Here is a 21,793-nt window from a genome sequence, read left to right on the forward strand (position 1 = left end):
GACACTGTCATTATGGCATGTATCAAATCTGGAAGAAACTTCCAGAAAACTGCAAAACAGCTGAAACACTGAGCTCCTTTAAACCAAGACCAAAAATAAGAACATTGACCAACATGTTTGATGTGAATTGATGATTTTTATCATGGCACTTGACAAAATGTAACGTCTATTACGGGTTTTCATAAGTGTTGACTATATGACGCGTTTATGATTATGTTTTCACAATGTAAAGCACTTTGAGCTGCTGTGTTTCTGAAATGTGCTATATAAATAGACTTGATTGAACCCATTAACAAATAACCTGGATGATTTTAATTAACAAATAACCTGGATGATTTTATTGCAATGCTAGTTGGACATTGCACATCTGTTACTTGCAATGTATATGACTTTATTTTGTGCTTGCTTACTTATTTATTTTTCACTATTTAGACAAAAGAATTTTTCTGCAAGGATCAATGAAGTAATATTGAATCAATGAAACTCAAAATTATTTTGAAATTACAGTAAAAGAGTGATTCAAAATAGTCATCAAACTTTTGTAAGTTTTACTAACATTTTTCTAGCAAAAGTTAATAATGAGACTATGAAGCCTATTGTAGTTGTTTCTTGTATTTAATAACATAAAAAATTTAAAAAGTGAGAAAAGGCCAAAAAAAACACACAATCCGTTAATATTTATACATTTTGAAATACAAACTACTCATCAATACAACTGTGACAAGAATCCATTAGGCTAGACTTACATAAAGCAGGAAAAACATAGCAAATCTTACATTTCATGTACACTGTTGTCTTTTTAATGTAATAACACTCAAATTCCAATTTATTGTGAAATTTGACAAAAATATGTATCTTTTATGAAGGCCTTGATTCTCAGCATATATACATATATATATATATATATATATATATATATATATATATATATATATATATGCTCTTCTGCATCTACAGATAGCTCATTATTAAAGGGTTTAGTGTCATCACCATCATTGATTCACTCAGCTCGTTTTGTAGAAAAAATGCCTTAGAGATGAATACCTGCAGCAGTAATGGAACAGAGGCTGTTTGGAAGTCAGAAATCATCAAATAGGTCTTCAGCTTCTGAAGGTCCTGCTGAAGCTGCTTTTGTAGCATCTACAGAGCGTTGGGGAGTCTGCAGCTGATTGGATGCTGCAGAGGAGTCCGCCCTGTTCAGTACACACACGCCCACGCGTGCAGAAAGAGAGAGAGGGGGAGAGAAGATGAGTGGGCTATTGAATCTGGTCTACAAGAGAGAGAAGTTTGTCAAGTGGCCAATCAGGTGAAAGACAAGGCACAGCCTTTCAAACTGTATGTAGGTGGGAGGGCTGGTGTGTGAATGGTCTTAAGACCATTTGAACTTGACGTAGCTGCGTTTCCATTGACCATATAACAAAAGTAAATCTGCTTAATGAAAATATGTCAAGTTTGAAAAAAAGCTCATTTTTTTAATTAAAAAAAAATCAGTCGTTTCTTTTTGCCATATCAAAATTGGGTTATTTCACAAAATTGCAATGGAAACACTTTTTATGCATCACACGAGTCACGTGAACAATAACCAGATGTTCCTATAGGTGTAAACCACTAAGAACAAGACGACAGGAAGTAGTTGAAGGATCACGGCACGGAATGCTTTTTAATGACTTTTCGCGTGAACAAGCTTATTCACATGTAATTTTAATTGCGTTTCTTATTTAATAGAAACACCTCAATTGCAAAATTGTGTTTTTTTGAGATTAGCTAAATACTGAAAGTTTTATGCACATTTGTAAAAAAAATAAAAAATTAAAAAATGCATCCATCCATCCATCCATTTTCTGTTCACCCTTGTCCCTAATGGGGTCGGGAGGGTTGCTGGTGCCCATCTCCAGCTACGTTCCAGGCGAGAGGCGGGGTCACCCTGGACAGGTCGCCAGTCTGTCGCAGGGTCGCCAGTAAAAAATGCAGCTACTGTCAATATGTTAGTAACTTCCCTTAAAATTATCTGGGGCAGGAAGTTGATTCTGTGTGAAGCAGTCGCATCCAAATCTAAGAGCCAAACAAGAGAAACTGAGAATCTGGAGTCAACTAAGCCTTCTTAAACCTCGCAACTCTTCTCACCTTCCTGAACCTAAGACCCAACCTGAGGACTGAATACAATCCATCATCAGCCTCATACCTTTTTTTCCCCTCCAAGCTCGCTGTAATGACAAAAAGTTGAACATGAGAAGAAAAGTACAGCGTGAGAGAGGGGGAAAGAGGCCCAGAGGTAGTTTAAAATCATTACCAACTGTATTTCGGGCACTGCTGGAACCAGTTAAGAACAAACAACAGAAGTGTTTCAGTGGAGAGGGAAGTCTTTGCATGCTGCAGAAGACGACCGTGAAGGGGGGCATGACTAGAGGATTTTTTATTTTATCCCCAAAGGGGGGAGGTTAAAATCGGGTGGTGAGTGTGCAAGAGCCCCCACAGAGAGCTGATCTGAGGAAGAGTCAGAGGAGCAGGACGTACAGTACCATAACAACAAGTTTGTTGGCAACCGAGAAGCTAAACTGAGCTTTAGTTTTGACTTAAGGAGAATTTGTTCTGCACAGGAAGAACCATAGTCAGCTTTTGCTGATGTATGCAATATTGCCAAAAGCATAGATTCACATTATACACATAAAACTTCCATTCTTAATCTCCTGAACCCTAGACCTTTTCTCTTTTGAAGAGTTCTACAAGAAAATGACATTCCTAAAGAGAAATGCTTCCATTTTCCAAACTAAAATGGTAAATGGACTGACCTTATATAGAGCTTTTCCAATCCTTTTGATCACTCAAAGTGCTATAAACTAGAGTCACATTTACCCTTCGCTCTCACAAACATTTACACACCGATACACAGATCGGAAGGCAACTTGGGGTTAAGTGTCATGCCCAGGGGCACATTGACATGTGACAGAAAGAAGCTGAAATCAAACCTAGAAACCTTCCGATCACAAAACGACTACTCTACCCACAGAGTCACAGTCGCCCCAACCCAGGGATTATTTCAATTGTTCTGGTATCGCAATAAAGAGAAGAACTTCAAGAATACCCCAAAGTAATAAAAACCATGTTACTCAAAGAGCAAATTAACTATGGCAAACCACAGAAAGAAATCAAGTTCCACCTACAAAAAAAGCACTTTGTAATTCTTTTGAAGGAATGTATATGAAATTCAAATCATGTAGCAAGCCATAGTATACAATCTGACAACTAACTGCACAAAAATGAATGAAAACAGGCAGAGAATTATGGTTTTAAAGACATATTATTCGATAAAAAAAAAAGAGCTTAGCAAAACAGATTACAGAAATTTGATGATTCTGGTCATCAAATTTTAGAATCAGTATACGCTCGTAGGTTAGTTCTATAATCCACTCTGTTTATCCTCTACATCAGGGGTGCCCTAATTTGGTCCTCGAGGGCCGGCATCCTGCATGTTTTAGTTCTCTCCCTGATGCTGGTAACAACCTTTTCAGCAGGTCAATGTTCTTCTTAGGCCTCTAATGAGCCATCATTGGATCCAGGTGCATTAAACTAGGGAGAGAACTAAAACATGCAGGATGCCGGCCCTCCAGGACCCACTTTGGGCACCACTGCTCTACATCCTCCCCACTGGTCAAACCATCACTCATCACAGGATCTGTTTTCAGTCTTATGCAGATGACACTCAGCTCTACATCAAAACTCTCTTTAGATTCTTACTCATTACTTTCCACTCTCACAAGTTGTCTTCAGTAAGTAAACGCCCTGTGGGAACGCCGATCTACTCCAACTAGGCATCAAAACCAAAAGCTATTCTAGGTTGGTGCCCAACATCAGATTCTGCTGCCTATTTCCATACAACCTTCTCTGGCCACAACATTCCTCTTTCTTCTATAATCACTCTTTTTGGTGTATGATCATCTTGCATTCACAGCTCCAAGACCATCTCCTTTCATATTCAAACTCAGTTTATTACTCTGGCTTACCCATACGCTTCATCAGATCCTGACAAAGCAAAGAAAACAAGATCTTATCACCCCAACTCTAAAATACCTCCACAGGCTCCCCATGTCACTCCATGTCGGATACAAGATTTCCCCCCCAATAAATCCATGGCTCCATACTACCTCAAATAACTGTCTACCCAACAAAACAATCTGAGGAAACCACAAACTCCTAATAAGTTACAGGAAAGGACTGAAAACCTTCCTTTTCAAGAGATTTTAGAGTGTTAAATGTGTTTCATTGTCGTTTTTCATTCTTTTATATTTTCTAGACATCTATATTGTAGCACTTCAAGATTACAAAATGTAGTGCTGTACAAATTCATTATCATCACAGCAATCAAATTATTAATAGTAGTTTCGCTGGGATCCCAATCTGAATAAACCAAGTCCTCCTTCTCTGAGGAAGAGTCGACAGGACACAGACGAGCTCTGCTGCCAGCCGCCAACATATCCAGCAACTCCTAAGCATGGAAAGCTTCTTATTCTAGCATGCCATTATTCTCTCAACATGTAAAAAATTACAAAAAGAGTTGAAATACTGTAAAATAACATCTCTGCGTAAAAACGTTCAATAATCGTGTCAGACATAGTAAATTGCACACAGGGCAGTTTCTCAAGAGCAATTTGGATGATTAACACGTCCATTAAACAGTCGAGGGCCAATAGATTTGGAGGTAGAGTGACGCAGGATCAATAGACTACAGGAACCGAGTGGAAATCTGTACTCTCTCATGCATTATGACCATACAGCAAAGGTTATATGTCAGTTATGGTTATGGTTTCATCAAGGTAGGTTATTTTTTCCGTCTTCTTGGCCGCTGGTTCAGTACATTTTGCATGTAGAGCAGTGATACTCCTTTGGAAAGATGAGAGTTTGGAGTTTTTTTGAAAGGTTGTTTGTGTACTTTGTGTTGGTCAGGTGTGTCTTTTTACATCTTTTCTTCCCATTTAGCTGCTTCAAGTTGGAATTGGGTTGTTTTAAAATGTTTTGATCCTTTACAAGAGACTCACCTCGTTCAGTGGCTAGGAAATAATGATTTATATATACATAGTGTCTGCCTTGAGATTAATTTTGCTGATCAAAGTGCTGATCCTGGTACTGGGGGTGTTCACATTATACAGTTCTGTACAAAATGCTTCAACTCTTCTGGTGAAGACAGCCTACAAGGTTTTAGGCCATGTTTACTGAAACTGTTGTCCGCTCTTCTTGGAGCAAATTTGTGAGGTCAAGCACTAATGTTGAATGAGAAAGTCAGACTGACGGTCTTCTGTTCCAATTTCTCCCAAAGATTTTCTAATCAGGTTTAGGTCAGAGCTCTGTGTAGACCAATCAAGTTCCTCCACACCAAGCTTGCTAATTCTTGACATGCTTTCATGCTCTGGTGTGCCTTTATGTTAGAACTGAAGGGGGCATCAGGAAAATGCTCCCATAGACTAAGGAGAATACAATTATTAAAAATGTCTTAATATGCAGAAACATTAGCAGTTCCTTTCAATAAAACTAAGGGGCCAACTTAAACTCCTGAAAACCATTCCTAACCCAGACACATTACATTCAACCAAGTATCGTTCTCCAGACAACCGCCGAAAAAAAAGACGAGCACTTTCAGTGGGTTTTCAGACATACGAGCTTGATTTGTTACTCCACAAACCACTTTGACTTCATTATAATACCACTATCAGCTGAATGTGGAATTTGTAGGAGCGAGGAGCCTTCCTAATGACCTTATTGCATCCTTTCACAGTACCAGGTTGAAACTCACTGAGAGCGACTCATTCTTTCACAAATGTTTGTGAACGCAGTTTGCATGTCTAGGTGCTGGATTTTATACACCTGTGTCCGTTGGACATCTGGATTTAACTATCTGCATGAGCGATCCAATACACTGGAGTATGTCAGGTAAAGCAGCACAAGATCAAAACAATATATCGGCATCCAGTTGAAGATGCAGTTTATTTGCCATAATGGATAGAGAATTCATAATGATTTATAATACAGTAAATCTGGGAGAAATGCAGTGTTGATGATGTGCAAACATATTTTTTGTGTTGTGCTCACAGCGGCTTTGTTTTCAATCTGAATAGATTTTCTTTGAACAGAGCTTTGTTCATTTCTGTCCCCTGAGGTCTTTTTCCTGACTTACAATGAAAAGATGAAAATGTTGTTTGATGAACATTGTTGTTTTATTGTGTTTTCTGCTAGTGACCAAGTTCAACAAAAACAATACCATTGTGAGTCAAACTGTTTGGATGAGTTTATGTTTGATCCCCCCACCCCCCAAAAAACGAAAAACTGTTAACTGACGATGCTCAAAACATGTTTGCAGTTTTGATGTGGGTGCTTTGGGAACAACAAAAGTATTTATGTTTGTGGAAATTTAATCTCTGATTAAACAGCAATGATGGACAAATACTCCCTCCCTTACTATTGATGATGCTGAAGATTGATATAAAATCTAAATCCCAGAGACAAAAGAAAAACTGCATAAAGCACGTAAGTAACCCGACACAAGATTGGAACTTTGTGTACAACTCTAAAAGCTTTATTAGGCTGGATAACTACAAAAGTGAAGGTCCTGTTCAAAACTGCACAAAAAGCTGCCAAAGTTTCATAAGGCCTGTTTTGATGTGTATTTGATAGAGTATAAGATTTTAAGGGTCATGAATCCATGTTCTGCATCCCAGTAATGTATATCGGTAATTGAATGGACTCTCCCCATCCTTAGCCACTCAGCCTAATATAGGCATAACAAACTGAGACAATAAGGCTCACCAAAAGTGATAGGAAGATTGTGAAAAAAACAAAACAACAAGAATAGGGAAAATGTGGCTTAATTAACCACAAACACACCCACTATGAAGGCCACCACCAAAGTTTGCCAGCTATAATTTGTCTTGTTGAGAAGTAAAGCAATTGTTCTTTATTGCTGTGGTTTCTCAGTTCATTCCTTTGGGGGGTTTTCTCCTTTTATTCTCCAGGTGCAGAAGCAAATATCCAAGTGTTTTTTCTTTATTCTTTTTTCTCTCCTTTCTTATCTACTCCTTATTTCTCACAGTTGGTTTTATTACCCTCTCTTTTGTATCTCCATTGCATTTGAAATCCCAAGGCAATTTTTAGTTCAGTTTGTTTTTATACCTCTCTTGCAGTAGTATCAAGATGGGTTCCACTCTGCTTATTAAGTCAAATACGATGTTTGGACTATTAAAATAATATTTTTAGAGGGGGTCTCACGTATTCACAGATTTTAGCTATTTGCAGGCCACTGTGCTCCCTGACCCCCATAAATACTGCAGGTCAATGATTTTACAAAAACATCAGGATATGATATGATGGTGTGCGAGAGGTTGTTAGCAGATTTAACCATGTAAAATTTGAAATAATGAACAAACAAAGCTAACAAGTGTTCTTTTCATTATGCTTACCTTTTTATGAACTGAGTTTTGACTGGAGTACACTCAGAAGGAACTTGGTGTTATCCTTTAACAGCAACCATTGAAGATTTTCATTAAAGATTATTATTCAAAAATTATAATTTCCTAGCTTGTTGTGAGCGGAACCCCCCCCCCCCCCCTCCCCCAAACCCCCACAGTTTATCCCTCCTCAGATGAAAATGAAGAAGTTATGTTTCTAACAATGTACAGATTCTCCCTTCTGCCTTGGTTTAGTCCTTGTTAACACGTCATTTAGCTTTAAGTGTTTGTGTACTTAAAGGAAAGTTTTCCCACGAAAAGCAGCTAACAGAAAGTCACAGTAAAACACTGGCTGTCCTTGAAACATGTACTGGTTCTGCAAGTGATCAAATATGGCTCCCAGTAATCATGGATAATCACTACAAGACACAGTGGTACTAGTGCCTCACTGTGGGTTTGATTTTTGCTTTTAACTAGCCTGGGCACAATTTATGGTTTGAATGGAAAATGTGCATTACTCTGACAGAACATGAAATATAGCTGAAAATGAAATCTTACTTACCCCCACTATTCTAAATTGAATCCAACATGTTGATGTGCAAACATATTTTTTGTGACAAGGTTTTTTTTTAACAAAAACCAGACAGAGTGAGAAGAGAGAAGGCATGCAACAAAGAACTGAACCCTAAAAATAAACCGTTTCTATAGTAACTTTCATTAAGGCAGCCATATTGGATTTTGTCATCTGGATTAATAAAACACAACAACAACAATAATAATAATAAAACATTTTACTCTTGGAATTCCAGTTTTCTGTGGAGCTTCATATTATTTTTTCCATATTCAAAATTTGAACATTTCAACTTCTGAGTAAGAGTGGAACACACTTAAACTGCACCCTTCAGTGAAAAGTGCAATGCCAAAAACCATTTTAGCTTTAACTTTGGTATGAAAAATTGCTGAAGTCTGATTTTTTTAAAAAAATGTATTTATTTTTTGTAGATGGAAGACTTAATATTAATTATGGGTACTTGTTATAAAAATGTTTGAGAAGCACCAGCTTAGAGGATGCAGGATGCTAACTAAATTCAATAACAAATTTTTAAACTTCAACCAGATGTTAAATTCAATTGACAATTGCCCAATAGACTAATGGTGATGTTCCAGACAGCTAACGCAGTCTAATGATGGTGGAGGTAACTGAGTGTGAACTGCTGACCGCTCTACTGGACAGGACAATTCAGTCCTTCTGTCAAGGTGACTGAACACTGAGAAGGTGCTGAACTGTAAAAGCTTCTAGTTGAATGGGAACCTTATAATAAAGAGCAAGTTTTTTGTGATGAAGTCAACATGATGGCATGAAAATTGGAAAGTTGTGGCCAGAACTCTGAGAAACGTCAAACAAAACGCTCCGGATTGTGTTCGGCATCAACTGACTCATCATTAAACGAAATTGTAATGCCACAGTTGTTGCAAATAATTTCCGAGATTTCGCAATGGCTTAATTACTCATCCCTCTTCTTGCTCTCATATGACCGTTCATTTCCTTCCATTCTGGTTCCTTCAGCCAACAAATGTTCAGTTTCTTTTTCTTTAAATCTCCATTCCAAAATTATTTTTAAAAAATAGAAAAAGGGAACAAAAAAAGGAGAAAAGTGAAAACTGAAAGTACGACCCCTGTCCACCAACAGCCACCAGAGAGCAATGATCTGTTGTCCAGGCAACAGCAGCTGCTCACTGGCAGGCTGGGAAACGCTGGCGCACAGTTTACAATCAGCTGCTCTTGGGAAAGCTTACATGCAGCGTATTCACCTATTATTTGATGAAGTAGGACTGCTATAGAGAAAGTCAGACTGAGACAAGTCTTTGGACATGTTCAATTAGAAGGTAATCCAAACAGAAGTTGGCTCATGAAGTATTTGGCCACCAAATCAGCATCTTTTTAAAGTTTTAAATGAGCAGCAACAGAGCTGGAGCACTGACACAGACACCATAGAAAAGTTACATAATTGTCTCATTGAGGTCTGGAATTGAGTTTTTAGCTTCAAGTCTGAAAAGTCATTTAGAAATCACACCTGAACAAAGATCTGGAGAAGAAGAACAAAAAACATATTACTGTAAAACAAGGCCAAGTCATTTCTATAGCCCTTTTTGCACTGCAGGGTCCGGCGGTTCCGTTCGACCCAGTCCTACTGGTCCTATAGCCTTGGTTGTTTTGCATTGAGCGGGATCGTCACGTAAATCAAATTCTTGCTAAAGCTACCGAGGTGATCTCCCCAGCGATCGCAGAACATTTTCCTTCTTGGTTCTCCATCCCGCTCTTTCTGAATGCGCTCATGAGCGAGGGAGCTAAGGGAAACATTTAACAAAAAAAATCTCATATGAATGTCGTCTCTGAGCTGGACTCACGCCAGCTGAACTACCACTGCAGCTGGTGGGATTTCCCGCTGGAGCAACGCCAGATGCGGAAATCCCCTCGTTCACAGGCTTGCAGACTTCTGATCAGTTCAATTGAAGAAATGTTATTTACATTTACCATTAAAATCTTAGGCTTTAGAGGCGATTGTAATCCCAGTGTAGGGTAAGAATATATTATGACGTAAATTTATTGATGCATCATATTGAAATGACAGCCATCGAGAAAGCCTAGAAGGTCTGTTAACCCTTTAACAGCATTTTTACCAGCATTGCACTGAGAAGTAAGTGGTACAATGAGCTCAGTTCATACACTGTTCCACCAGGTGTTTGCTAACAGCTGCTGGCTAGTCTGAAGGAGCTGCATATGGGAGTCGTGGAAGAGGGCTGCTCTGCGAGGCAGAAACTCGGGAGCTTAAAAAACTGCAGCTCTAAAGAGGATCTGCACCTTAAAGGTGGTGCTAGGTTCACTAGGGTATTGTGCACAGCTGAATGGTTGCCATGAAGATTAAATGATTTCTCAATTATGCATTAAAGAAACAAGGCAACACTATTTGTCTTCAAAAACACTGTATGTTTTTGATGAGGGAACAACATTATAATAACATAACGTAAAGCTCAAAACAGTCAATTATCCTTTAACAGGAGCACAAACACAGACGGGCACCGGTGAGGAAAACATGGAACACACACTCATACCTTTTCTTCTGTGCCGCCTCTGGGTCCTGCGTTTTCACAGCGAGCTCTGGAGGACCAAGATGGCGGAAACGACGCTTGCGACAAGGAGCAACATCGGTGATGTCGCGGAGGTTCAAAGGGCTCGGAGTAGCAGAATCTGGGGAGAGAATAATACGAGACATAAAACATGTCAAAAGAAACTTTTCTTTGATTACCTACAACTTATAAGGATAAAGATTATGATTAAGCTTAGATGTTGAATCTTAGTAATGACCAGTACTATAGCACCAGCAAATGGAATAAAACCCTGATTTATTTATCTTTTTTCTTTTACAGAAACAATGCCAATTACTACAACATCAATTTAAGTCACTAGCTACACTTACCAATAACTTCTCTTCATATCTAAGACTATTTTTCATTAGATACCATTTTATGTATCTATTTACTTTTGCCTATCCAAGGAGTGAAATTAAAGTCAGATCTGTTTTTGCTTGGAAGGCTTGACCTGGATAGAAGTCGAGCAAAAAACATAGAAAAAAAACTTTTTATTGGAAAACTTTTTTTCCCCAAAATTGGCATGTTTTCATTAAGAAAATTAATTTTCTTAATCTCAATTTGTGCAATTTTATGGTTAATGGAAACGAATCTAGTGTTGAAGTAGGTATCATGTGTCAAAGTAACATGGCTGAAAGTGGCACTCTCCCTCTACCATTTACTTTCTTCCACATGTGGTCAGGTTCTGATGCCCAGGTGTCCATTGGTGCTTTCGGCAGTGTGGGCACCGTGACTGGCACCGTGTGGCTCAGAAGCCCCATATAAAACTAACTGTGATCCCCCAATGAATTCCAATACATTCTAATCAGAAGGAGAATTAATTTCTTTAGAAGTCTGAGTTGCAGCAGTTTAGCTGTTGGATCCCCACCTACATCACTGAGTCATGGCCCCATCACCAGTGTTCCTTCCCTGACCCACTATCGACAGAGATTGAGAACACCGTACCAGAGCTGCAGTTCTGGAGAAGCTCTGATTCATTTGCCTACTTATCACAATCTGACTCACCAATAGTTGCACTGGCAACATTTTTGTAACACAAAAACACCAGTCAGTGGTCACCTTGATTAGGATCAAACTAAATGAAAGCAAAAGGCTTTTTCCTCCTGGTTATTACTGGGTGTGAACATCAGAGTACACACACTTTTACCTACTCTGATCTGTGCTCATTTTTTCCCCTGGCAGCAGTTTCTACACAAAACAAACTCATTTTCAGACAAAACAAAACCTAACATTTCCCAACACTTCCTTTACCCCTCTCCCCCTGCTGACCATGTTAGTTAGCACCATGGCAACAGAAACAACATAAATCCAGCTAGCTTTTCCTCTTAAGATGGAGGAGGCCAACAGGGACCAGAAAGTTGCCAAAAAGTCTTGATGGATTAAAAATAAATAAATCTAACCTGGCTGTGATGTTCTAGGAGGAAAAAAAAACAAAAATAAAACAAAAAAACTATGACACATTGGAAGTTCTCCCAACTTTTGTAAAGGCTTCCCACAGCTGTCTGAAAGGTAAATAATGATCTGCACATCGTACTCACTGGTGATGGCGCGCTACTCGTGTCCAGGACAACAGCGAGTAAAAGTCAGGAGGATAACAAAATGTAATGTCAACATTAGCGGCTGCTTGTATTTAAGGCTGTGTGGGGATGTTGGTTCACAGAGGTCCAACTCGATGTATTACCTAACCTCCCAGTGACGTCACGACTGTTGCAGTAATGGAGCAAAAACATTCGGCTCCAATGACAGCAGCAGCCAGAAATATCACATTGAACCAAATATTACAAATCTATGGGTTTTTCATTATGCTTCCCATGAAGGTTCTCAGTGATGTTGAAGCATATATAGTTTTTTCTATAAACACCAAAACATACATCTGCTCACTTCAGACAAAAAAAAGTGCTACAGTAGTTTTCAGAAGACCTAATTAAATGTTGACAAACCTACTTAAATTAACCAACCTGGAACTTAAAAAGACTACAGTTGGATTTTATTAACCAGGATTACCACGTTTAGATTCATCAATGCATCACAAGACATTTCTTTCATACAAAAATAAAGGGAATGAAAAGGTGTGCTTAGAAACACATTAAAAACATCAATATTGCTGTGATTAAGAAATAAGGAAACCAGACTGACTCTTATCCTCTACAACAATTCATCTCCATGTGCTGCATGATGATGTTTTTAATCTGTTAGATCCAATCTTGGCAGTAGAACCGATTTAGTAGAACTGCACTCCTATTCTGTTGGGATTTTATGTAATAGACCAACAAAAAATAGTGCATAGCTGTAAGGTATAGAAAAACAGCATGTTCTTTTTAATTTTTTTTTTTTTTACAAATAGAACTCTGAAAAAAGTGTGTGTTTGAGTCAAGATGGCAGTACAGCTGGGGAATCTATCAGCTTGCTGACTATTCTTTGAAAGAAAAGGTCAAGCTTAGGTTACGCTTACACAGAACTGCTCTTCTGTTAAACTATAACATTTAGGTTACGATCCAGCTGCTCGTTTGTATAAAAACAGTGACTGGTGGCACTTTTTGAAACCAGGTCTCGGAGTGAAACTTTTCTGTAACACGCTCGGTGGTGGTATCAAGTATTAAGGAGGTGTAAACGCTCAGATAAGCAGCAGAACAAATGGCTCTAGGGTTTGTTCTACACAGGCATGGGCAGGTAACAAAAACAATCGCAAATAGCGAATGTATTGTGTTGTGCTACTCGACATGTTCAGTTTAACAACTTCTGATAAGTACTATATGCATTACATGAGTACTTCGTTCATGAGCGATGGAGACAAGTTGTCCATAATTAAACTAAAATGAACAAATTGAAGCTATTGTACGACTTGTTTTTTGAGGGCAAAAGCTGTTTAAAATCTGAGCAATGTCCTTGATAACCACATAACATGAATTTGAAGTTTGTCATATTCTCCTTGTAACTCCTGCAAAATCACATTTGTGTACTTCGGAATGATAAGTATTTGATCAGCAATAATCTGACCTTTAGATGACGGATGAGAAGTTCCTGTTGATTGCTCTTCGTCAGTACTGCCTCCATATTCATCAGCCTCGCTGTTGTGATCTGCTGTTTCATCTGATTTTGCAGAATTCTTGTTTTTCTGTTCTTCAGAATTCCTACAAGAAAACAACAGAGTAATAAACTACTTTATTATTTATAGCTCTGTAAGATCTAGCATATCACTTTTCAAACACATGCTTCTGAGACCTTTAGTCAGAAACATGTAATCAATCCAATAATTCTTTTCTGCCTTCTTATGAATGGTCTAGATCCAAGATGGCAACACTACAAACTCCTTCTTTTGAAATAATTACAGGACATAAAATAAAACATAAAACAGTGTTTTTATTTTATTTTATTGTTTTGAATAGGGTCGTTAAAACGTACGTTAAAAAACAGGAAATAACAGAAACTGGAGAGAATGTGTATCTATGATAATGTCTTCGATTTTCAGTCAGTAGTTTCTCCCTTTTTTTTAGTATATAAATTATGGCATATATGTTATGAAAATATAATCAACGCATATGAGAAAAAACTCCAAATGCATCATTTGCGCTACAAAAAAAAATCTTTGTAGTTTTTTAAAATAAAACATTTTCTCACTTATTTCTTTTAAGAAACTTTAAGGGGTTTAAAAATAAGCCTGAGTAAAAGCATTGTTTATTATTTTTGGTTGGTGCTCCAAAGAAAATATTTCTGGAGGTCTAGATGTGAGTTTCATCCAAAAGACTGAGTGTCTGAGCATGCAGAGCTAATGGAAAGCCTGGTTAATGACACCCTGGCACCTTCTTTCCTGCAGCTTTGTCAAAGCTTCCTGCAGATTGCGAATCTTTGTTTTCTTCTCATTGAGGAGCAGGATGAACCGAGAGTACAGCTCTGCCTTCAGGGTCTCTACACCGTCAGCGTAGTGCTTCAGCCTGAAACATACACCGACATAGGTCACATATGCATCAGACATGGAGCAGCAACCTAACACTACTGCTATCCATCTGTGATGGATGACACAGACAAAGGGCACAGAGGAATTTCACCTTAGAGAAAGACAGGTTAGTTAGATTTTTATACGTTTTCTGTGCTACTTAAGCAGTAGTGATATATTTTCAACCTTACTAATGAAAGCACATAAAATATTAGAGAAGTGTGGACATTCAATTATTGTGTCATTGTAATGTCAAGTTGTTCAATAGTAGCAAAACAGTCTTAGTGCATGGTTTGCAGATTTATAAGAAGTAGTTGCTATGCCCCAAGATTATCAACACAACATTTGACTTGAGAATTAAAGTCTCAAGTCAAAGTGAAACCAAAATAAAAATAGCAATACATTGCTTGTGAAAATGGGATGTTGACAAAGGAAAGCAAAAGTTCATTGGTTATAACTGTAGATTTGAAGAATGAGACTGCTATTTTGTCTCATTCTTTAAGACATGGGTAAATCTACTTGGAAATATATTACAATAATGATCTGGTGCTGGTGCATTAGCTAATACGCATGCTAGTGCAGCTTTCAGACTTTTAGTTTCCAAACTCTTAATCCAAACATATGGAGTAGGATCAGGTTTAAGCCGTCTAACCTCTCCGTACAGATTCAAATAGGTTTTGTTGCTAACAATGAATCATATTTTCCAACACTGATCATGAGCTTTAAATGAAAAAAGACATGACCAAAGCTGAAACATTGACAGGTCAATGCTGTGTTGCCAAAGAAGCGTGTTCTCTTTAAACATTTTGAAGAACAGCTTAGGATACAGACCAAGTGAATGTTAAACAACAACACATGGTCATGAACACCATGACAATCATGAATGAGCTTTAAAAATTTTTTAAAAATGCTTTCGAATTTTAAACATTTGTTGATGTTTTCTTAGGTTCTACTGATGCTAATCTAGAATTTATCCAACATGCCTGCCAACTTCAGCCTTCCAGGAGCAGAACTTATCTGTCTTTATATGCGCCAAGTGTGTGTTTACTTTTCAGTGATGTATTGGTGTTCCTGTATCAGCCTCTGGTTCTCCTCCTTCAGTTTGTGGTTATGTTGCTGCAGTTTGTTTCCTTGCTGCAGTGTGTGTATCAGCACCGCTCTCACCGCCTCAGCTGGCTCCTCGACAGCATCCAGCAAGACAGAGCCAAGTTTGAACTGAGGGAGACAAATTTCACACTACTTAGTTTATTTTGTTTGTAAGGAAGTCAATAAGTCTCATTTCCATTCACAAATATCAGTTTTTAAATAAATGAGTAGCAGATTAAATTCAAACGATGACATTTTCATTTCATAACATTCAAAACCTGCCAATACGCAGCTAAAGATTCCTTTAAATCATGCCAAAACATCAATTATTTTGACATCCCTGATCAGGATTAGTACTCCAGAATATTGGGGTGGAAAAAAATTCACAAGTTTTAATAACCCTGAAATATATGTTGCGGCGTGAAAAAAATACAGGGATTTTCAACAGATGACTTGAATAACACATTAAGTCTGCCGTCTTGTTGAACATTCATTGATCATGAAACCTTTTCTCCATGTTACAAGTGTAGCTTTTGTGACTGTAAAACACTCAAAAATTTAGCGATGGCTAGATTTTAGTAGATATTGTGATGACAATATCAGTGGCTTATGCTTATTTAGTTCTTTCCTCCTTCAGTGCTTCCATCACTCTGTGACCTTTAGAATTTTGGGAAATATCATTTGTATCCACTGTAAGCATCTGCTGGTGTGAGACCAGATATTACATTAACATTAAAATGCAAATTCATAACAATTTGAATATATTAACCAACAATTATTGCATTCCAAACAAACCTTTGTGATATAAATAATGCATATACCGATATTGTGATGACAATTTAGCCACAATATATTTTTCTGACCCAATTAGCATCACAATATCCAGCAATAACATTGCAAATATATAATTTGCTGCTATATTGCAGCCATAGTTGTTTAAAGCAAAAATTCTTACTTTGGAAATACAGAGTTTTTACAGAGATTTCTATGCTTGTTACATGAAAGTGACTGTAATATCAAATGCAAGAGAACAACTCAAAGTAAACATTACATAAACTTTAGGGTCAATCAAATTATTTTAAAGGACAAATAATATTTAAGGTGAAGCTCATAACTTTTCATTTTTAGGGGTTAGAAAGCTGCCTGTCCCTCCACATCAGTAAGTGCCAAGAATGAAGGAAGGGAGGCCAGAATGGGATTTTACCAAAGTACTCCTCTGAAGGAAAGTCCTCACACTACTTACATAACTTACATGACACATGAGAGACTATCTTTTTTGTTTGTGTATGTATTTTAGAGGAAGGAAAATCTCATCTGACTATAAACTCCTGCTAAACTGTCAGTTTAATTGTTTCTGCAAACAATGATTCATTTCTTCCTTTGCAGCAACACATTTCCATTCTGTCACAACAAGGACTTTTTGCAGTTTCAGCATAAAGGAGGACGTATACACAGCTGACATTTAAACAGGATTCATTCAGAGAATTGTGAAAATGTTTTACAAACTAATACTTATGTGCAGTATTTGATGAGCGGAGCAACTCTAGTAATTAATAAGTTTTATTTATATTTGTTGAGGGAAGAAAATAATACTAAAGCAAGACTATTGAAAATTATGTCAAATAATTTGTTTTTCAGTCACAAAATAAGACATTACGTTAACCTGTCAAATAGATTTCCTGTTAAGGCTGCACTATGTAATTTTGTTAAACTTGTCTTTATTTGTGAATACACAACATGCTTAAAAATTAAGCATCGCTCACAGATATGCCCTTCTGCATTTTCTCATATGTCAGAGTCACAGTGCAGCTACTGGTGGGTGGGTGTGGCTTCAGGGTGAAGCAGTAGGAGGCAGAGAGTTCTGGCTCTGTTAGAGCCAGCTGGAGGTCCTGGATGTACTTCTCCTTCGCCATCTCCAGTTCCTCTGCCTCTTCATTCACCACCGCCTCACTCACTGCACACATACAAAACACATACCAATGTTATTAGTGGTATAAAATGGTTTTCTGCATATAAAATGCTTTTCTTTGTATAACCTTCCTTCATACAGTTGGACAATAAGTGCACCACACGATTCAGCAGCCTGTAGAACAATCTTTAACAGCCATGGTACTCAGTTATTGCTTTCTGTATGACTTTATGTATGAAGAATTTTGGCTCACTCTTCTTTGCAGTGTTGCTTCAGTATATTGAGGTTTGCACACATTAATTCCTGCACAGCTCCCTTAAGGTTCCTACCACAGCATTTCAATAAAGCTCAGGTCTGGACTTACTCTGTGGTTTGACAACACCTTTATTCCTTCTTTTTGACATTCTGCTGCAGACAGGCTACTGGGGGTGGGATTGTTATCCTGATCATAACTCAGCTTCTGCCAACATTCAGCTTCTGGATAGATAGTTTCACAATTAACTAGAGCATTTTATAATAAATGCATTCTTGACAAACACGCTGTTGTGCATTACAGTAGGGTTAGGGTTAGTCCTCTGCCAGAGGAAATAGTCAAAGAAAACTTGAATTTCATTTAGATGCAACATTGTACATCGAGCTGCTTATTGTTTTGAAGAGAAAGGCTTTCTCCTGGCAATCCTTCCCAACATGCCATAATTCTTCAGACTTGTTCCTATTTTAGGGTGAAGAACATTTAACATGCCAAGTGAGGCCTGAAGAATCAGTTAGCATTGTATTAACACACACATTTATGCTCAAGACCGACAAGCTGCCAACAATTCTTTTTATAGAGCTTTTCACACCACTAATGATCAGTTATTAGTGCTTTAAATAGCAGAACGAGGAACCTATGATTCCTTTAATTTATTGTTGCTACACCAACTCCAATCGTTTATTTTGTTTTTATTGGCACAGAAAACTTAGTCATCCGAGATTTCTAGAGCTGGTAAAGTTAATGAAAATACATTAAATCATGTCTTAAAGGCTAAACCTTTAAGACTGGAGGAGACTTGACTAGCACCTGTTAAACCACCAGGACTGACAAGATCTTTACAAGAACCTCCAGGAAGCCACTGGGAATCCCTTACAACTGATCCTCCAATTTTTATCAATGGAGGCAGTGATGTTCAAGACAAACAAGGTGAAGTGGGAATAGTGTGTACAGTTAAACAACTTAAGCAAAATATCTGTTGTTTAATGTCTTCAATGAATTATGACGAAGGATGACTTTTACCCTTTCCTCTCCATGCCTTCTGTCCATCTGTCAAAAGCAACTTGAAGCCGAAGCCTAAGCCCCGCCCCTCCCAGTCCACTCTTAGAAAGTAGGAAAAGTCAGCCTGAGAGGAGAGGTGGATTTCACGCACTGATGTCTTCATCCCTGAAGAAACACAAAGAAATACATGAAGAGGTCAACCTACAGAATAGTACTCTGATACAGCTTGTTGTAAACAACAAGTAGGTGTTCCAACTTTTTAACTATTAATTTAGGAAATAAGCAAATAAATAAATACAATTAGAACCTCCAAAACTGCCCTAATACTGACTGCCCAGCTACAAAATTCTAAATCATATTTCAAGCATGAATAAATTTTCCACAATGTATATTTTTTATTATTATTAATATTTTGCTATGTTTCATTCCTACCATATGTGAAACATATGGTAGGAATATCACTTGCCGTCACTGGGAGCAATATTAGGTTTTTTCTCTCTTCTCAAAAGCCATCAACATGGATGTGGAATAATAGTAGTTAGTGATCAACAAGATCCTGTTACCTGTAAAGCCAGATGAGACTGAATGACATGCAGACAATATCTTTACTGAATCATTCCGCAAAATGTTACCTCATGTGTCCATACATCTATTCTTCCTGATAAGTCTCCAATTTTATGCATTTTCTTAAAAAACAACAACACAAAAACACAGCAATAATTACTGTTGAATTTGCCATTACAATAGTAGCCTACCATCATCCCTGTCTGCATAGCGGCACAAGTTTTAGCTTTGCTGTCTTTCAACAATTTTGCAGTAACGTTTTTTCTGAAAACACTTTATTCTTCATTTTCATCCAGACAGTGTAAAAACAAGCTCAATATGGTTATAAGAAGAATACAGTTATTCATCTGAGCTAAAAATAAAAAAATGAACAGGAGCGCATGCATGGTCCAAGTGGCACTTATACATGGACTTAGAGAAGTATGTCCAGCCTTTTTAGCTTTTTCAGGTCATGAAAAGAAGCTGCACCTTTGAACTATTTTGTCCCATCATTCTGCATCCAAGTAATACTGAAAGAAAGGGGATGGAGGGAATACTCTGTCAGAGCCTTTAGCTGCAAAGCCTTTAGCTGCAAAACCGTATAAATAAAATGCAATGAGTGTTTTTGTCCAAGACAATTTCACCTTCCTGTTTTTGATCTTTTTTTTTTTTTACTATTACTGCAGGTATTTGACTGTGCAATAAGAGCTTAAAATACAAACAAAATAAGAAAAAAAATCTGCCAGTAAAAAGTGACTGCAATTACAAGCATTGCCTAAATACAACATTCTTCTGGCAAAAAATATTTTCTGTTGGAAACTATAAGATGCAACTTATTATAATGAAGACAGCTGGAGAAAACCAACATAATGCTTTTCAATGTCATATTACAAATCTGCTCATTAGCGAATGACGCCATGACATATATATCAACGTGTCTGGTGAATTCCAGAATAAAATGTACTTTATTTTAGATGCAGTGAAAAACCACAGTCTACCCTCCCAATATGGCGGCGTCTTTGACGTACAAAAGTGTGTGTTATTCTTCTGCCTATTAATTGTTCCAGTTGAAAACCAAAATAACAGTAAAGCCTCCTGATACATAAAATGTTATAACTGAAAGATGACTTCATTAATATCCAGCCTGTACGATAGAAAGCTGCAGAAACGTAGGTGTTAGCAGTTAGCAGGTCAGAGCTAACAGATGGTGGAGCTGTTTGTAAACACAGAGCGGCTCGCGCTAACAAGTCAACAGAAGCGCGAGGAAAAGCTCGTTACTTCTTCGAAAACAACACATTAGCTCTTGTCTTACCTCAAGAGGAACAGTAATGGTCTGGCGGCTGAGTTTAGAAGAAAACTTGATGTTTCACTTGTTTGAAACAACCGCTGACTGAAAACATGAAGCCAGTGTCACTAAAAGCCACACAAGGCTAGGCTTATATCACGTCATCAATAAGCGACAATACGGAATAACGTAATATACGTTTTTCAGTGTGAAAAAATGTAGACGAAAGAAAAAAGGCATTTTAATGCACTAGCAACATCTTGGACAAGATCCCTGTGATAATCATCCGGGTTCTCCACTTTATGAACTGCTGACATTCATACTATCATGATGTTATGTTGTTGAAGACCGAATCAACATCGGGCCAAAACCCTGCTAATGGAGCCACACTAGCCAGGATCTTTGACTATATTGTGGATTATTTGTCTAAATGTTTTTCTCGTCCATTTATGATAGGACCACTGCTCTTCCTGGGTGCTATGATTTGGGCACCAAGAGCTTCATCAGGAGTCAGCATGAAAGCAAGACAAGGCAGCTTTATTTATGAATAGCACATTTCAGCCAAAGGCTTATTTCTTAGTGCTAGTACATAAAGATTAAAACAACACACAATGTACGCAGTTACACATCAAACCAATAACATGATAATAACTTAAAAATCAGAGTTAAGATTGGGCTGTAGCAAACAGAAAGGTTTTTAAAAAAACCTCAGACGGCAACCTTCCTGCAGTCAACTGGAAGCTTGTTCTAGATTTTTGTTTCATAGTAACTAACAGCTGCTTTATTTGAACATTTCTAATATTGCATCCAAGCTGCCTGATGTGATGTTCCTGCTGTTGATGTTGCCATGACTGATTCAATAAATGTGTGTAGCTCTAAATTAAGTGTTCAGAGATACCTAAACTGATGTGTAATGAGAGACTTTTGGCTAAAGTATAGAGTAACTTGGCAAAAAGCAGATTAATGAGTGAGCAGTTTTGACAATATATTTTCTTCAACATTGTGTCTGTTTGCTGAGCTCAAATCATTGTCCTTCAGTAATCCTTTCATTTCCTCCTCAACCACTGAATCCATCAGATTGTTTCTTTAGTCTCTGAGTAAGGAGACTAAAATAACAGAAAGGAGCAGTCAGAGCTTGGGAGTGTTAATAGTTTTCTTTACTGTCTTCCTCTCATTTGCTCAAGATATTCTTTGTCTTATC

The 21,793-nt window shown here is 37.7% G+C and overlaps 1 protein-coding gene across 1 annotated transcript; it reads right to left on the reverse strand.

Annotated features, from left to right (window-relative positions):
* Window positions 1-594: 594 nt before the first annotated feature.
* On the reverse strand, window positions 595-20,743 carry LOC102226689 (DNA repair protein XRCC4-like). The gene is made up of 8 exons (XM_014473496.2): window positions 20,620-20,743; window positions 18,786-18,929; window positions 17,367-17,557; window positions 15,566-15,732; window positions 14,384-14,515; window positions 13,581-13,714; window positions 10,548-10,683; window positions 595-1,193 (listed from the first exon to the last, which is right to left on the reverse strand). Exons 2-8 carry the CDS (start codon window positions 18,925-18,927, stop codon window positions 1,079-1,081), a joined length of 1,017 nt encoding a protein of 338 aa, XP_014328982.1. The 5' UTR covers window positions 18,928-18,929; window positions 20,620-20,743; the 3' UTR covers window positions 595-1,078.
* Between the last annotated feature and the right edge of the window lie 1,050 nt (window positions 20,744-21,793).

This window comes from Xiphophorus maculatus, chromosome 8, assembly GCF_002775205.1.
Source record: "Xiphophorus maculatus strain JP 163 A chromosome 8, X_maculatus-5.0-male, whole genome shotgun sequence".
Lineage (NCBI taxonomy): Eukaryota > Metazoa > Chordata > Actinopteri > Cyprinodontiformes > Poeciliidae > Xiphophorus > Xiphophorus maculatus.